Genomic DNA, 15,401 nt, shown 5'->3' on the forward strand with positions numbered 1-15,401 from the left:
CTTTAGCATTACAGCTAGTTTGTTGGATGTCTGCTTCGTCAAACAGCTCTGCTAGTTTGTGGGTCATCCTAATTCTCCTCTCTCATGACCATAGAGGACATTTTTGTTTGTTGGAATCTTCTGGATCGTAAGTGTCTGGAGAGACCATAGTAGGTATGATTTCCTGCCAGAGTGCACCTTCGGATTTCGTTATTTCGATTGTTTGTTTCCCGTGGCTACGATTGCGTTAAGGTAGCAGAACTCTACTATTTCAAGATCGTCACCGTGAATTGATTATAGCAGAGTATTATCACGGTCAGAGCTTTCGGCAAGCTCCTTCTTCGTAACATTGATCCGTAATCCAACTTCTTTAGGTTTGTTATTTCGAAACGCAGCAAAATAATAGTTGTAATTCTATTTGAGGTATTGGAAACCGGTTCTACGTTTAATTTAGGTCGTTGGAAGCAAACAGATCAACCCGATGGCAATTGTAGGGCAAACGTTACGACCGCTGTTTTACAATAAAGCAAAGGCGGAAGGTAATTTTGAACTGAATTTCGTTTCCCAAGACACAAACCATGGTGTTACGAAAAGGGGCCCATACCAAGGTATATGAATAAACGAGGTAGAGTTATCAGAGAGTCTATTCTCTCAAATTTCAATTTCTCAAAATGAAAGAACAGTTGTATTGGCATTGCAGGTGGAAGTGAAGGAGTACGGAAGTAGGTTTTTTGGAAGTACAGTATTTTTCATGCCAATGGGAAAGCTCACGCGGTGTTCGGTTACTTCGAACGGAAATATCGTTCATGATGTGTGCGAGCAGGCTGTGTAATGAAAGAAGATGAAATGCAAACTGAATAAACTCTTCGGTGAACTGAATATCGAACATCACGCACATTTGGTTGTTGCATTTGGTATAATTTAGTAAGGAATGTCTCACAGGTATCCACTAAAAGAATCTCAAAGTTTTTTTTGTTGGTTTTTATCGGCCAAAACGTTAAATATTCAACTCCTAAATTAATAAACCTTGGTCCATGCGTGGTTCGGCAGTTCTGTCAAACTTCTGACCAAAATGGCTTCCCTCAAAACCCGTTTATGACACACCTTCTTTAACACACATTCGAATCTATACGGGCTTCGCTTGAGAATTGTTTCTCAATCTAGTGTGCAAAATGTTTCTGTGTATAGGCGTGTGTATGTGTTCGTGATTAAGTTTGGTGTGTGCGCACGATTGGTACGTGTTTTTTGTGTAGTGTTACCTCGAATTCCCAGCTTATCATTTCTAGTAACATCAATTTCAACCCTCAACACTTCGATCAACATACAGCTGCAGCGCTGCACCCGATGCATTCCTGCTCCGTGTGCTTCTAGACCGTACTGCGCTGCAGCTGTACCTTGTGGCAGATTTACGCTGCCTCCATCATCGTGACTAACGGTCTGTGATTTTCCAGCATTTTTTACTTCTTGTGAGAGAGGGAAGTTGCAATAGTGCTTCCATATCACGGTACTTCGGTGCGTGAGCCAGCAAGTTATCTCAATTGCAAGTACGGCGCACTTCCAAACGCAACCCCACAGCGCACCCGTCAGCTGCAGTCGATGGGAGAAAACCTGGCACCGGCGTGCATCGCCACGACCGTAGCAACGACAGGAATAGAACAGGCCGAGGCCGGGTCATCCGGTGCAACGGTAGCTAGTGGTCGTTACGAAGATGGTGATGGATTGGCTGCTAGTGCTAGGAAACCGGTGTCGAAAAAGTTCTTTTCCCTCCTCTGGGGCGAAAAGATAAAGCATGACGTGTTTCGACGATGGTTGCAAGGTAAGTGTTATGACAATGGGAACGATGGGAAAGCAGTAGAGCCGGACTGGTAAAATACCTAAATAATTTTAATAATGGTTTGTTCGTCTTACCTTCAGGGTTCTCTTTCAGTGATTTCGAACCATCCGCTTTGGTGCAGCGTGATGGCGGACCCTGTTGTGTAATAGCCCCGGTCCAAGCGTACCTGCTGAAGATACTGCTCATGGAATCGCCGGAACATGGTTTCAATGAGGTAGGTTTGTAGTATGTTTATCAAGCAGGATGAGTGAGTAAATGGAATTCACTAACTTAGGAGTTGTTTGTCGATTCTACAAAAAACACAGCTTACGGCAGACAAATGTAAAACGCTTCTGATACAAGCCGTCTGCCAGATACTGATGAAATGCAAAACGGAAGTGTATCGTATCGTGACGCTAGAGGACGAAAGCGATGCAGGATCGATTTCAACTACAGCAACAACCAACCGGTGTGTCGAGTCGACCGACGATGAAGCGGGTTGTTCGGGATATTCCCAGCAACAGCACGATAGCAATGAAACGCACCGTCCTGGCGTAGACACGCACGATGCCGCATTAATTCACCCATCGGCGATAGCACGGACAGAGAGTATATGGACGTCGGAGGCATTTCATGAACGGATTCGGTTTCGCGAACATAAACACATCGACGATGTTCACAAGTTCTATGTGCAAAATTTTCACGTGCTAACGGACGAATGCGGTGTACTACTGTTGCTCTACACTGTTCTGCAGACCAAGGGGCTAGAACACATCTTGTCCGAGATGTCCGATCCGAACGAGTCGTTGATACATGATACGTATGGTTGCGGAAGCCAGGCGCTGATTAACCTGATGCTGACCGGACGTGCAGTACCCCATGTGTGGGATAACGAGCAGGATGTTGGAGGAATGAGTAAGTGAATGCAATATTAGTCAAAAGGAAAGGATAGTTTAATCTTAGCTTTAAATGGGTAATCCTAAATCTAATTTGGATATCTATGGTAATGTTTGTGCCATTTACTAATGTTAGCTTAATCTAATGCACAATTCACATTCGTTAGAAGACAATTACTGTTCCAAACAGTGACCAGTCACCTTATCGCGGTTGTACTCGGCAAATCAATTAAATGACTGGACATATTTTAGCCTAAATACAACAATATTTTAATCACAAATGGTAAATGTATCATTGTTCGTAAATGTTCGTATAACTATTTTCACGGATGATTTCGGAATCACGCTGGTGTCAGTCTGGAATCACGCAGTCAGCACGAGAAAGGATAGTAAAGAATAGAGAAAAGACAGTACGACGAAAGTGAAGACGAAAAACATTAGATATAACAAAGCGCATGGGCCGGGGAGCCGGGCAGAGTGGGATTCCGTAAATGATACTTCGATAGGCGGATGATGTATGTCAGTAGGCACAAGCGATGAAGTGGCAGGATAAACAGAACAGGAAGCAGCAGCAGGTAGATTAGATAGTACCAGGTCGAAGCAGCGATTCAGCGGGTTGCATTTACCGATGAGTCGCTCATAATGGGGTTATAATGTAGGAAGAGAGGTAAAGATGAACAGGTGTTAGCATCAACAGCGTCAAGCATCCAGGATAGAGATGATTGGTTGAAGTCCCCAAATAGTAGTAGTAGATCGTTACAGTTAATTTGCATTAGCACGTCACCTATGCAGGCAGATAACTCGTTCAGGTGTGCGTTGTTCGAACTGAGATACGGTGGTACGTACACAACCCCAATGAAAAAGCGTGCGTAAACGGTCGATACATGAATCCATAAAGCTTCTAGTGAGGACTGGTAGCAGACGATAGCTGATGAGGTGAAACGGGTAGAGCATGCCATAAGCACACCCCCACCATGAGAGAGGTTGCTGTTCAGTCTATTCCTGTCGCATCGATACGCGTTGTAGGCTTCACAGCCAAGAAGCAAACTTGAAGGAATGGACTCGTTGTGCTATAATTCAACCATTCTGTGCAGATTCTGTACCGTGCACTAAGATTACTCCAAGCATTCTGACAACTCATCATTAGCATCATCATACCCTTTAATTCTAAATTACGTTCGTTTATTTAGGCACTTTCTGGAAAAAGTATGCAATAATATTACAAAAAAGTTTTTTTTTCTGCTTCGGTATGATTTATTTCCAGAGCTGAAAGGCATTAACCAGCAGTCTGACATCGGTTTTATTACTGTAATGGAACAGCTGCAGTACTGCACCGTTGGTTTCTTTTATAAAAATCCAAAGAACCCCGTGTGGGTGATGGGCTCCGACACTCATTTGACAGTGTTGTTTAGTCACGAGAAACGGCTTGTGTCGCCGGAAACTCCCGGCGAGATAGCCCGCCGCGTCTTTCGCCAGTTCGATCCAGACGAAAGCAACTTTATACCGAGCCCAGTGTTGCAGGACGTTTTGTGTGCACTGGAACTGGTCAGCGAGCCAGAGTAGTAAGTACTGCAGTTCATATTCGACATCACCCTTTTCTTTATTTCCACTATACCGTTTCTGATTGTATCGTCGCCATAACTAACTGTCTATTTCTTTAATCTTCTTCCACTCTCTCCCCCTTTCCCACCATCTCCCTTCTACACTTCTTGCAGCGTGGAGTTGATGCGGAGTCGACTAGATCCGGAAAATCTCGGTATTATCTTACTAAACGCGTTCATGAATGAATTTTTCCCGGACGAGAAAAAATCCACGCCGGACACATTTGATTTGCTACATTACAATGGTATCCCGAACTCCAACTATGGCAACGTGGTGAAGTACAGCAGGGGTCAGGCGGTATTGCTGGAGAGTGATGTGCGCATGTGCAATCCCTCCGATCCGATGCTTACATGTTTGCAAACCAAATGGCCCAACATTGAGGTGAACTGGAGCGGCCACCGAACACCCTCTCTTAATTGATCCGATATGTTCGATATGTCACCGGATGCCGAATCCCAAACTCCCTACCCTGTATTAATCATTTCCATCTCTCCTTATGAATCCCCATTTTCTATTCCGTTCTTATGTGCTCTCTTCCACCAGTACCAGTAATTGGATAACAGATCAGCCCGACTTCTCGTAAAATTGCTAGGTACATTTCAAAGAATGCTATTTTGTCACATTTCGGGGAAAAATTTGTAACCGTGAAGACTATCCTTTGATGCCTTTTAATACCAGCTAGATGTGGTTCACCATAGTGCTGGATCACACTTATTTGAATGGAATCTGTATACACTTCCAAAACCATCGTGAGAGAAGGGTGGCTGTACGTGTGTTTTCTATCTGTACACATTCTTGTTACATGGCATATTTTTCTATTTTAATTATATGTTTATGTATTTTTATACGTTCAATGTTTTTTTTTTTTTTGTAAAAGAGAGTAGGTTCCGATAGGTTTGCATTAGGAAGTCGCATTAAATTTTAATTTGCGGTATATGCAAAAACTATTTGTTGTAATTGCTGTTGGCATGTAATTAGCATATACCGCAGATTCAATGTTCTTTTTCGTGACTTTTGGTGGGTCATGTCTGTTTTAATGATTGTAAATTGTAGTCACCGTGTACGGTACAGATTTTGGTGCAATCGAGATGTACATTGATGTTGGAATAAGCTTTACCTAAATTTAATTATCCTGTTTATTTATGCATGTCTTTTTTTTAACCATTTGTTCACTGGATGGAACTCTCATGGGTCATTGTTTCGATGAATACACCGAAGTTGAACTGAGATGAATACAGTCTTTTTTTTTTTGACAAATAGAACAAATATTTCCACATACAAAATTACACAAACTGTCAATATTGTGAGATTCGCGTTCCTCGAATTCGCGTAACTCGACGCGTAACTGTACGCCGAAGATAAAGGATCGAATCTCAGGTGGATTGGCCCACTATAGCAAGAATACGTTTACGGGAAACTTGTTAAAATCTGTCTATTAAGTCTTTACACCGGAACGCATGTAGAATGCAGAAAAAATTACTTTGCCGGGCATCAATGTGCAAATAATAGTTTTTGAAGTCGACGTAACTATCGCACCGACATTCGGCGCAGGGATTCGGCTATTTCCTCATAACATACTCATATGTCATATTCATGTCATGTCATATTTTTCTTTGCCAATTGCTTAGAATGAGACCACCGCATGCAATGCGACTTCCACCGTATTTATTAGTCTTGCTACTGTGCTGCTAATAATTTATTTTATCTCCCTACATCAATGACGAGTTGATATGCGGAGTTGGTTTACCTTCTTCTCATTTCTATCCAGGCCCCGGGAACTATTCTATCATTCTAATAATCTCTCACATATACTTACCTGTGGCCTTGCGCTTTTCGTACAAGCGTTTCGCGAGAAATTTCGATGGGGTTAAAACAGCAAACAAACAAAACCGAAATGCACACCTTAGAAACCGAATAAAATGGTTGCTCTGCAGCATACTCGCGAGTCAGTATAGGTAAAAATGTATTCAAACGAATCGATGTATTACAAACAATGGGGGAAAGCCATTATTTCGGTTTGGTTTACCATGCAAATGTATCTGTTCCATTGCATCCTTGCGACCATTAAGCACATACTCACCAGAAAGGTTAACCAGCGCTGCAGCATTTTCCCAGATCAATCCATAGACGAAAGTTGTAGAAACTGATCCTCTTCCCATTTAGTCAAAATGTCAGCAACGCGACTGTGGAGACGGTTAAAAAAAATGAACAGCCTTGGAGAAAAACCGATGTGACTCCTCTAAACCCAAGTTCTAAAGTCTGTTGAAAATACATTATGATAAATATGATACAAAATCGGACTGGTTTTTATTACTTATTATTTTTTAAGCAACAGGGGTTCGGTCTTCACCACACGCGGTGCCGAGGGACATGTTTATTGCAAACAATCGAAATAGAATAAAATCTTTATTGAATCGAATATACACACGGCTTTGACGCGAATAATATTCAAATGCAGGTTTCTTGTTTTTAATTTTTCACCGTAATTAACTCTAAATCGTTGTTTGACGCTGGCGCGGCTGTGTACATAAAGTAAGAAAACTATCTGTGTAACTTTTTTATCCGTTTGAAGTGGATAATTAATGGGGGAGAGGAGAGTCTCGGTCTAGTCGAGATTTGATCCCCGAACGAATTAGTTATCCTATCGTGCATTTTACAACTATAGCGACATGGCCTTATATGAATAACGCAACTGTGCAGTAAGGAGAAGTACGTTTCCATAATAAGTTGCGTAACAAGTAAGTATGTGGTAAAGGAAGTTCGATAGCCAATAGGTGGAGAATGCATGCAAAATCTAAAATTATGTTTTGTTTCTTTCTTTCTTGTATTTCCGGTTGCTGAGCAAACACCTGGACTACTGAAACACTTCCCTACTCTTCGGTCGTATCCTGATCGAGTAGCTTGTTAATGTTCATGATGTTTTTGGTGCTCCACGGTTCCAGCGGATCTGGCGGCGAACCGGTACCATCGTCGGGCCTGGTGCCCGCCGTCGTGCGCCCGCTGGTACCGCCTGCAACGCCACTGCTGCTGCCCAAGATTGGGGCAGACTTCATGCGTTTGTCCTGCTTGCCATTACTGCCACCGCCTCCACCAGTGCTCTCGTTGGAGTTGTCGGGCGAAATTTTATTATGCTTACCACGGCCCAATCCGTGGTGACTGTGTTCTCGCTGATGCGATGGTTTCCGCGCCTTATGATGCTGTTTGCTACTGCTTTCGCTCGAGTTCGCGTCCCGTTCGCGCACAGATGAGCCACGACTGCGCTGATGAAACTGCTCCATGCGCCGATGCAGTTCCTCTACTGTGACGGCATCTTGTTCCGCTGCTTCGCCAGGGGCCATGGTACCAGCCGTACCCTGTGCTGCCGATGTCGGATCGTACAGCAGACCGTCGGTCTGCCCTAACCTACCTGCAAACTGATCGACCGGTCCCCGCTGATCACCTTTATCTTCCCAGGCGATCATAAATAATGGGTGCTGGTCGGTTTTGCGTTTACGCGAGGTGCTACGCGATACAGCCGATTTCGCACGCCGGATAAGGGATATTTTGCCCAACACCGGTTTCTCTCCCGCCTCGCTGTCCGTATCCTCGAGCGCCTCGAGCGTTTTAAGAAACTCCCGTTCGCGCACCGGGTCTACGACGTCCTTTGGGTTCTGAAAGAGCGTTAGTTGGCCCAGATTCTGTTGCTGCGTTCCTGGCTCGGCCGGTTGCTGCTGTGCCGAGGTCTGATGCTGCTGAGGCACTGGATCACGCCGATAGAGAGTCCCGGGAGGTGGCATTGCACTGATGTCGATCTCGTGCACGTGATCCAACGTCGAGGCATCGATGGCGAGCGTTTTAACATTTTGTGCGTAGTTTTCGTCCACCGAGGCAGATTCGGAAATGATAACTAGCTCGCGCAATGGATCCTTGTAATCCAGTTTCGCCTCCGGTCCCAGATTAATCGTTGCGGGTGCACTTGCCGTAGAGTGGCGTCTCGCCGCTTGCTGTCGTTGCGGTTGCTGTGGTGGAGGTGGCACGGACCCCGCCACTGGTGGTATGACAGCAGCAGGAGCAACGGTTGCGCCTGGTACAGCGGTAACGGAAGATTTCCTAGCTGTCGTCGTCGTCGTGGGTGGCAGTAGCGGACACACTGTATCCGTGCTCACCATCACGATGTCCTGCGTGAACGACATCACGTCAATGGCGGCGGTAATGGCGAACGGATCGCCCAACAAATCATCCATCTCGCCCGGTCGCTTCTTCTTGGCGATCTTTGCTGGCGATGTGATCGACGATCGTCCCCACATAATGCGCCGAAGTTCTTCTCCTGTCATACCACGCTTCTTCAGTTCGTTCAGCGTGACGCGCAGCACACTTTTCCAGTTGCTAACCGCCCCTTTGCGCTGCCGGGCACGTGTTTTGCTTTTGCTCTTGATCACCATAACGCCACGTGTCTCGTAACGTGGGTCATCTGACGGCCCCAGCCCAATAGAGTACTCCTCCAGATAGCGCTTTGCGTCGTCCTGTGTTACCGCACGCTCGAGATTTACCACGATCTTGGCCCACTGCTTCATGCCCTCCTTCTCAGCCTGCTCGATGACGTACGCGTAGGTATTGCCCATCATAGCGATCAACATGTTCAGCAGCAGAATTGGCACGAAGATCATGAAAATCACAAACACCGTCTTTGCCAGGTTCGGGTACGTGGTTAGATTTAGATCAGCGTACTGGTGAGGAAAGGGAAAGGCACAGTTTGATAAGCAACGGCATGCATGGAGCAAACGTTAGGAGGTGTAGATACTAACATCATAATCACCAAGTGTGGTCTGAAACAGTGCCATCCATGTTCCAAAATAACTACCGAATGGGCTATCCTCCGCGTTTGGATGACCTTTGTAGAGGAAGTAAAATGCTTGTGAAAACCCAAACAGTACGATCATGTAGATAATGCCAAACGTAAACATGTCACCGGTGATCATGGAGAAGATCATCGTCACGAACGGCCCAGTCAGTCCAATAGCTCTGAAGATAAAAGGAAGACGATTAAAATTACCAATTACCGGTCTCTTCCTGTTGTGGAAACGTTTGAAGTTACCCAGCAAAGAACATTAGCAAAAACCAGCTGCCCGGCACCGCAAACAACAAGATGGCTTCCTCTGTCTCCGTATCGCCCATCATACGCAGTGGAATACAGGCTAGAATCAGAATGTTGGATATGAGAAAAATCGCCTTTGCCGGTGCCTGACCCTGTGCAGGACAAAGAAAAGAATCGAATATTAGTTGAAGGGCAAATGTTTGCTTCCAATAGGACGGTATACGTTACCAATGACTTGAGAAATGAGAATAGACCCTGGTTCTTGATCTCATCGCCCTGCTGTAATACCACGTAGCTCAGCACACCCATTACTGTCGCGACTTCGAAGCCGTACCGAACCCAGGTGGTCAAATCGATATCCTCGCCAGTGTCTGGGTCTGCTGCATCGTCACTGTCCGTGCCATCATTTAGCGTGGTCGATAGATCACCTGCGCCCGCCGTATCCCCACCATCGTCATCATCGTCGTCAGAAAAAACACGCACGGGACGCAGATACACCGAGCAGGACAAACAAAACAGGTGAATAGCAAGGATCAACAGTCGCTTTATGAACTGATTGCGTGCGAACGTTTTCCATTTTTCGTCCAGCAGCCGCTCCACGATACCGCCGTCAAGCATGTTGAGATGTTCCTCCTTCGTACCGTTCAGGATGATGAACAGTGCCGAGTTCCAGTTGGTGCTGCCGTCCGGCATTAGCGTATCGAGTGCGTTCAGCGGGTAGCCCGAACAGGTGATGTTACTGTAGCGCCAGAATTCACGCGCCGATAGCTCCAACATCTCGCGAAACACCTCGTCTCGACCGAGTCGACAGGCGAGCGTGAGCGGTGTTAACCCCGCCGCATTGACGATGCCGTTCTTGCACGGTAGTTTTGGATGGCGCAGAGCGTACCCGAACATGTCCAGCTTGTCGCACACTACCACCATATGCAGTATCATATTGCCGAAGCTGTCCTGTGCGTTAGGGTCGGCGCCACACTCTAGTAGCAAGTTGTAAACCGACTCGTTAGCGCAACAAGCAGCCCAGGCGAGTGGATATTCCCCGAGGTATGCAAGACCTTCGTAGTCGGTGGTCTTGACCGGTCGTAGACCTTGCTGGTCGCGCGGTAGAAAGAATCTTCCCGTCGCACGTTGCGACACGTCCGCACCTGCGTCGATGAGGTCTCCCACCAGCTCATTGTTGCTGTACGCTATGGCTAGATGAAGAGCGCTTGCACCAAGATATTCCTCACCCTCCATCACATCGATAGCCTGTTCTGGAAAGACTCGCAGCAGTATCCGTGCCAGTCTGTGTCCCAAATGAAATGCGAAAATGAATCCGTTTGCTATATAGAATTGCTTCACCTGCAACAATCACCCCCCCATGAGGCGAGTACGTACTTGGTGTGAATTTTCGTGTCGCAAATAATTAACACGTGCAGCAAACTTTCGCCCAACAGGCCCCGGTACTGCATCTGCCAGCAAGCTTTATGGTCGACCCACTTACTGAGTGGATCGTGGGGCGAAAGGGACGCCTCTATCGGAATGATAACCTACCGCACAGTAAGTGTTTGAAAGAACGTAAAACGAGCACCGCAGCAAGAATTTGCGATCGATGTGTAGAATCGCTTACCTCATGGTTATCCATATACTTCCAGCGCAGATATTCAGCCCGGTTGATGATTTGACCGCGACCCTTGTTGTACATGAATACGCCAAACTGTTCGCGGATCAGCTGCTCCACCGCTTTCTGACCACCAATCTGGAAGGCATCGATTAAATCTCCGCCCCGCTTGTAGTTGGCCATCTTGTACAGCAGACATTGGTTCGAGGCCGAGGCGGACTGCGATATTACTTGGTCCAGTATTGCGCCACCCTGCGGAATTTTACGCTTTTTGCGGCAAAAGCGTAACGGATCGAGGTGCACCATAGTTCGGTCGCCTTGGTATCACTAGTTTAGTAAGATGCGTTGAAAATCCTTACACCTTCTATAAGCAGTTATAATATATGTTCTTACAATAATTTACGAACTGCTAACAGATATGGTCCACTGTTTAATGCAGTCGGATGTGAATCGAATACCGCTTGCATAATTCGCAAACAGCTTTCTATAAGGCCATCGTATGCATGGCAACGAGCGTTCGATCCAACATCGAACCGAAGCTCCGGTTTGTTCTAAGGAAGCAGCTGTGATGGCAACCAGGAACAAACAGTCGCATCAATGTTAGACCCGCATAACTGCGAATGAATCATTCCAACTAAGGCATTTTCAATCATGGTTTAAATGTAAAAAGTGTGTAACACAATCTGTTACGAAGAGTTGGATGAGAGGAAAATCGGAAAAAAACGGAAAATAAAACAAAATAGTTATATTTAACAATGCAGTTGATATCATTGCTGCTAGCTTATAAATAGAAGCATGAGCGTGACTGTTATGCAACATAATCTAATCTTGTCGAATAGAGATAAGAGTAGTCAAATTTAAGATAACAAAATCAAACGAAGCTCTTTGGCGTGGTTTTCAATTTCATTGAGGCTTGCGAGGGTTGCTAGAGTCGAGCACCGCTAGGTAGAAATTGTGAGGAGTGGAACAGATTCCACCCGATTCCGGTTTGATGTTTATTTGTACGATAAGAATTTTGTTTAGATCTGCACACGGGCTGGCGTGCGCTTGTTCGTTCTGTGGTATTATAATACAACTCATGCTCTTATAAAAGCATTTCTTTTTAATCTAAAATCGGCGTAAGCAACTTTTTATTTCTTGCTTTAATTGAAACAAGTAGCAGTTAATATAACTACCTCGGAGCGCCGATAGTCACTTGGAAAAATTAGACCTGAGGTAAGGTAAATAATTATACTTCAGAGAGAGAGAGAGAGAGAGAGAGAGAGAGAGAGAGGATCGTTACATGAATACCAACATTATCTTGTTTTAAGGATTATTATTTCAACTTCAACCGTTAGGAAACTTAACTATTATCAAACTATCAAACACACTTTCTTACCTTCGAGATTACTGCTTTAATGGTTCATTCCTTCCAATTTCAAAGTGAATTAAATTTTGAAAACCAACTTTATTACGATCAATTGCTTAGTAATAATAAAATAATTTTTACTTTGCTGAGTAGATTTTTATTACTGTGCAGATTGCTGAAATTCACATTTAACTCACACAGATTATTTTATTCTTATCACAATTACATTTTTCTTATTTAACGTTGATTAATTTCGATTGAAGAAACTGATGATAACCTTACCTTTTTCGTGAAACCCGTTGGCCTACGCATTACAAACTGAAGACAGCTGACTCTCAATACTAGTGTACGTGTTATCTTTGCACACGGTTGACGACACTGTTGATCGATTTATATTAAGTTGTGTGCAGACCGGTGCTGTAGTAGTCTCGATTCACCTGTTGCCAGTTCATCGTCCTGTTCCAGAGAGGTAAACAGCAGCAATGGTGGTTGCACGAAAGTGGATTTACGTGAAGCCATTCGAGGGGTTGCCGAAAGACGAGAATTTCAAGCTGGAGGAGGAAGTTTTGCCAGAACCAGCTGATAATGGTATGGACCAACCACGATTTGCTGAAAGCGCAATTTTTCAATAGTCTTATTTTTTCTTTGTTCCTTTCAGAATTTCTTGCCGAGGCTGAGTTTCTAAGCGTCGATCCGTACATGCGCCCGTACATGGCAAGCTATCCGGCTGGTTCGCTGATGATTGGCGGACAGGTGGCAAAGGTAACGGCAAGCCGTAACGCTAGTTACCCGGTCGGTTCGTACGTGTTCGGTAATTTCGGTTGGCGCACGCACACCATCGTCAATCCGAATAAGTCGGGCGATAGCAAGCCGTACGTTTTGCCCTCGTTTGGAAAGCATCCACGGTCGCTCGGTGTCGGCATACTCGGTATGCCGGGCAATACGGCGTACTTTGGTTTTCTGGAGCTCTGTCGACCCAAGGAAGGCGAAACGGTAGTCGTGAGTGGGGCAGCCGGTGCGGTGGGTAGTGTTGTTGGGCAGATAGCGAAGATCAAGGGTTGCCGGGTAGTTGGTATCGCCGGTACCGATGACAAATGTGAATGGTTGCGGCAGCTTGGATTCGACGCGACCATCAACTATCGTAAGGTGGGACAGAGCGGATTTTCCGCTGCGCTGAAAGAGTCCGCCCCGAAAGGTGTGGACTGCTACTTCGACAACGTGGGTGGATACATCTCGGAGGCTGTGCTGGGACAGATGAATTTGTACGGGCGGATTTCTGTGTGTGGGACGATCTCCAACTACAATGATGCACGGGTGCAGGTGTCCGACCCGCAGCGTGAGTTCGTATTTAAGCAACTCTGCCAGGAAGGTTTCCTCGTGACCCGCTGGACCAACCGTTGGATGGAGGGTATCCTGCAAAATCTCCGCTGGATCGAGGAGGGCAAACTGACCTACCAGGAAACGATCACGGAGGGTTTCGAGCAGATGCCGAAAGCCTTCGTAAGCATGCTCACCGGTGGAAACACTGGTAAGGCGGTGGTAAAGGTCTAACCGGCGCACAGCAATCAAACTGGTCTTCAGGAATTGCATAGAATAAAGCCAACAACTTTGGGGTGTTGTGAACGCAACCCGCTATCGTTTATTATTTCGTATGATGCATTAGTGGAGTTACAAATGTGTGGAGTGTTTATTGTTCAGACTGCTTGCTATGAACCACGGTACGTTGAGTAACCGAACGGATTCAGCAACAGCGGTATATGATAATGTTGTAGCGGATCAGCAACGGTGAACACGATCTGCAACGGGAAAGAAATTGTTTTGGTAAATGAATGTTATGTGGCTGCGTGTGCCTGTGTGTGGAGAAAACCATTGGTGACTTACCTCAATGAAGGGATACAGACTTTCGACACTGCGTCCACGGAAGTACGGCCCAACATCGAAATGTAGCTTATACACACCCTTCTCCAGCGCCGATTGACCTTCAGTGAAGAAGCTCCGGAAGCGTCCGTCACTGTCGGTAATGCCCGTACTGATCTTGGTCCAGGTTTGGCTGGATGTGCGGTAATGCAGCGTCACCGGTACCTCCGTCGCCGGCTTACCGCGCGTTGTATCGAGAATGTGCGTCGAAAGCTTCTGCATCGTGTCCGTGTCGTTGCTGATGTCAGTGTGAAGGCTGCTGTTGATCGTTGCTGCTGCCGCCGCAGTCGAAGGCACGGCATCTGCGATAAGCAGAACCGTCAGTGCAGCTGCCAGTGCTGCCAGCATCTTTATTGTGCGTTGACGGCGTTGGTAACGTGCGCAAGCGAATTATATGTTTGTCGATTTATGTATGTATGTTCAATCTGCTTCTGACGAAGGTGCTCGTGTTGGTTGATACTAGACGTGGTGCGCAGACTATACGATGCTGCACGTATTTATACATAACGCAGTCATCTCTAACAACACCAGCAAAGTGACCAATGCCTATCATACAGCAACTTATTGGAAGTTCCAGAACATGGGAAACGATGATAACAATATTGAGATGTACAATGTTCAACCGCAAACCGATTTGGTGGAAGCACACGCACATAGCAAGTAATGTTTGGCTACCCTTCTGCCTGTTATCTTCTTTTGTTTTGCTCACTCTTTTCCCTATGCTCGCTATCAATATTCGTTTCGTTCGTCTCGCACACGCTCCTGCACATTGCTTCAACGCTCGGTAATCTTCTGATCGATTTTCCTGATGATGCCACATGTTTTGGGCATATCGGTAGAAGCTTCTAGATGCATCAATCTTATCGTACGTTCGATCGTTGTTATGGAAGAATTTGCCGTACATAATGTTGCGAAATGTCGCGAATGGTCAAAATCTTTGTTATTTTATATGTTAAGATCGACTGTTGTTATATGTTGTATGTTTAAGTTTTCTCTCTTGTTATGCGTTGTATGTTTTATTAGAAAAACATGTTTGCAATATAGAGGATACGAGTTGGTTCACATTTTACAAACATTATATGTTGAACGAGTAAATAATAGAAAAAAAAACTGTTGAAAACTTTACATTATTAAAATGTATAGCGATATGCTGGTTAACAGACATACTTGAT

At 45.4% G+C, this 15,401-nt stretch overlaps 4 protein-coding genes across 4 annotated transcripts; 2 read left to right on the forward strand and 2 right to left on the reverse strand.

Moving 5' to 3' along the window:
- Positions 1–1,575: 1,575 nt before the first annotated feature.
- LOC128709747 (ubiquitin carboxyl-terminal hydrolase MINDY-3 homolog) lies at positions 1,576–4,710 on the forward strand. Its single transcript, XM_053804768.1, has 5 exons — positions 1,576–1,795; positions 1,894–2,027; positions 2,119–2,707; positions 3,953–4,250; positions 4,404–4,710. Exons 1-5 carry the CDS (start codon positions 1,576–1,578, stop codon positions 4,708–4,710), a joined length of 1,548 nt encoding a protein of 515 aa, XP_053660743.1.
- Positions 4,711–7,160: 2,450 nt separating this feature from the next.
- LOC128719558 (uncharacterized) lies at positions 7,161–11,270 on the reverse strand. The gene is made up of 6 exons (XM_053813221.1): positions 10,974–11,270; positions 10,742–10,893; positions 9,593–10,649; positions 9,365–9,516; positions 9,075–9,291; positions 7,161–8,996 (listed from the first exon to the last, which is right to left on the reverse strand). Exons 1-6 carry the CDS (start codon positions 11,268–11,270, stop codon positions 7,161–7,163), a joined length of 3,711 nt encoding a protein of 1,236 aa, XP_053669196.1.
- A 1,524-nt stretch (positions 11,271–12,794) lies between these two features.
- Positions 12,795–13,863, forward strand: LOC128713679 (prostaglandin reductase 1-like). The gene is made up of 2 exons (XM_053808546.1): positions 12,795–12,900; positions 12,971–13,863. Exons 1-2 carry the CDS (start codon positions 12,795–12,797, stop codon positions 13,861–13,863), a joined length of 999 nt encoding a protein of 332 aa, XP_053664521.1.
- A 155-nt stretch (positions 13,864–14,018) lies between these two features.
- Positions 14,019–14,619, reverse strand: LOC128711515 (5-hydroxyisourate hydrolase; the record flags this gene model as incomplete). The annotated part of the gene is made up of 2 exons (XM_053806398.1): positions 14,019–14,108; positions 14,194–14,619. Coding segments are annotated over 2 exons (516 nt in total), but the record flags the coding sequence as incomplete, so codon positions are not given.
- Between the last annotated feature and the right edge of the window lie 782 nt (positions 14,620–15,401).

This window comes from Anopheles marshallii, chromosome X (assembly GCF_943734725.1).
Source record: "Anopheles marshallii chromosome X, idAnoMarsDA_429_01, whole genome shotgun sequence".
Lineage (NCBI taxonomy): Eukaryota > Metazoa > Arthropoda > Insecta > Diptera > Culicidae > Anopheles > Anopheles marshallii.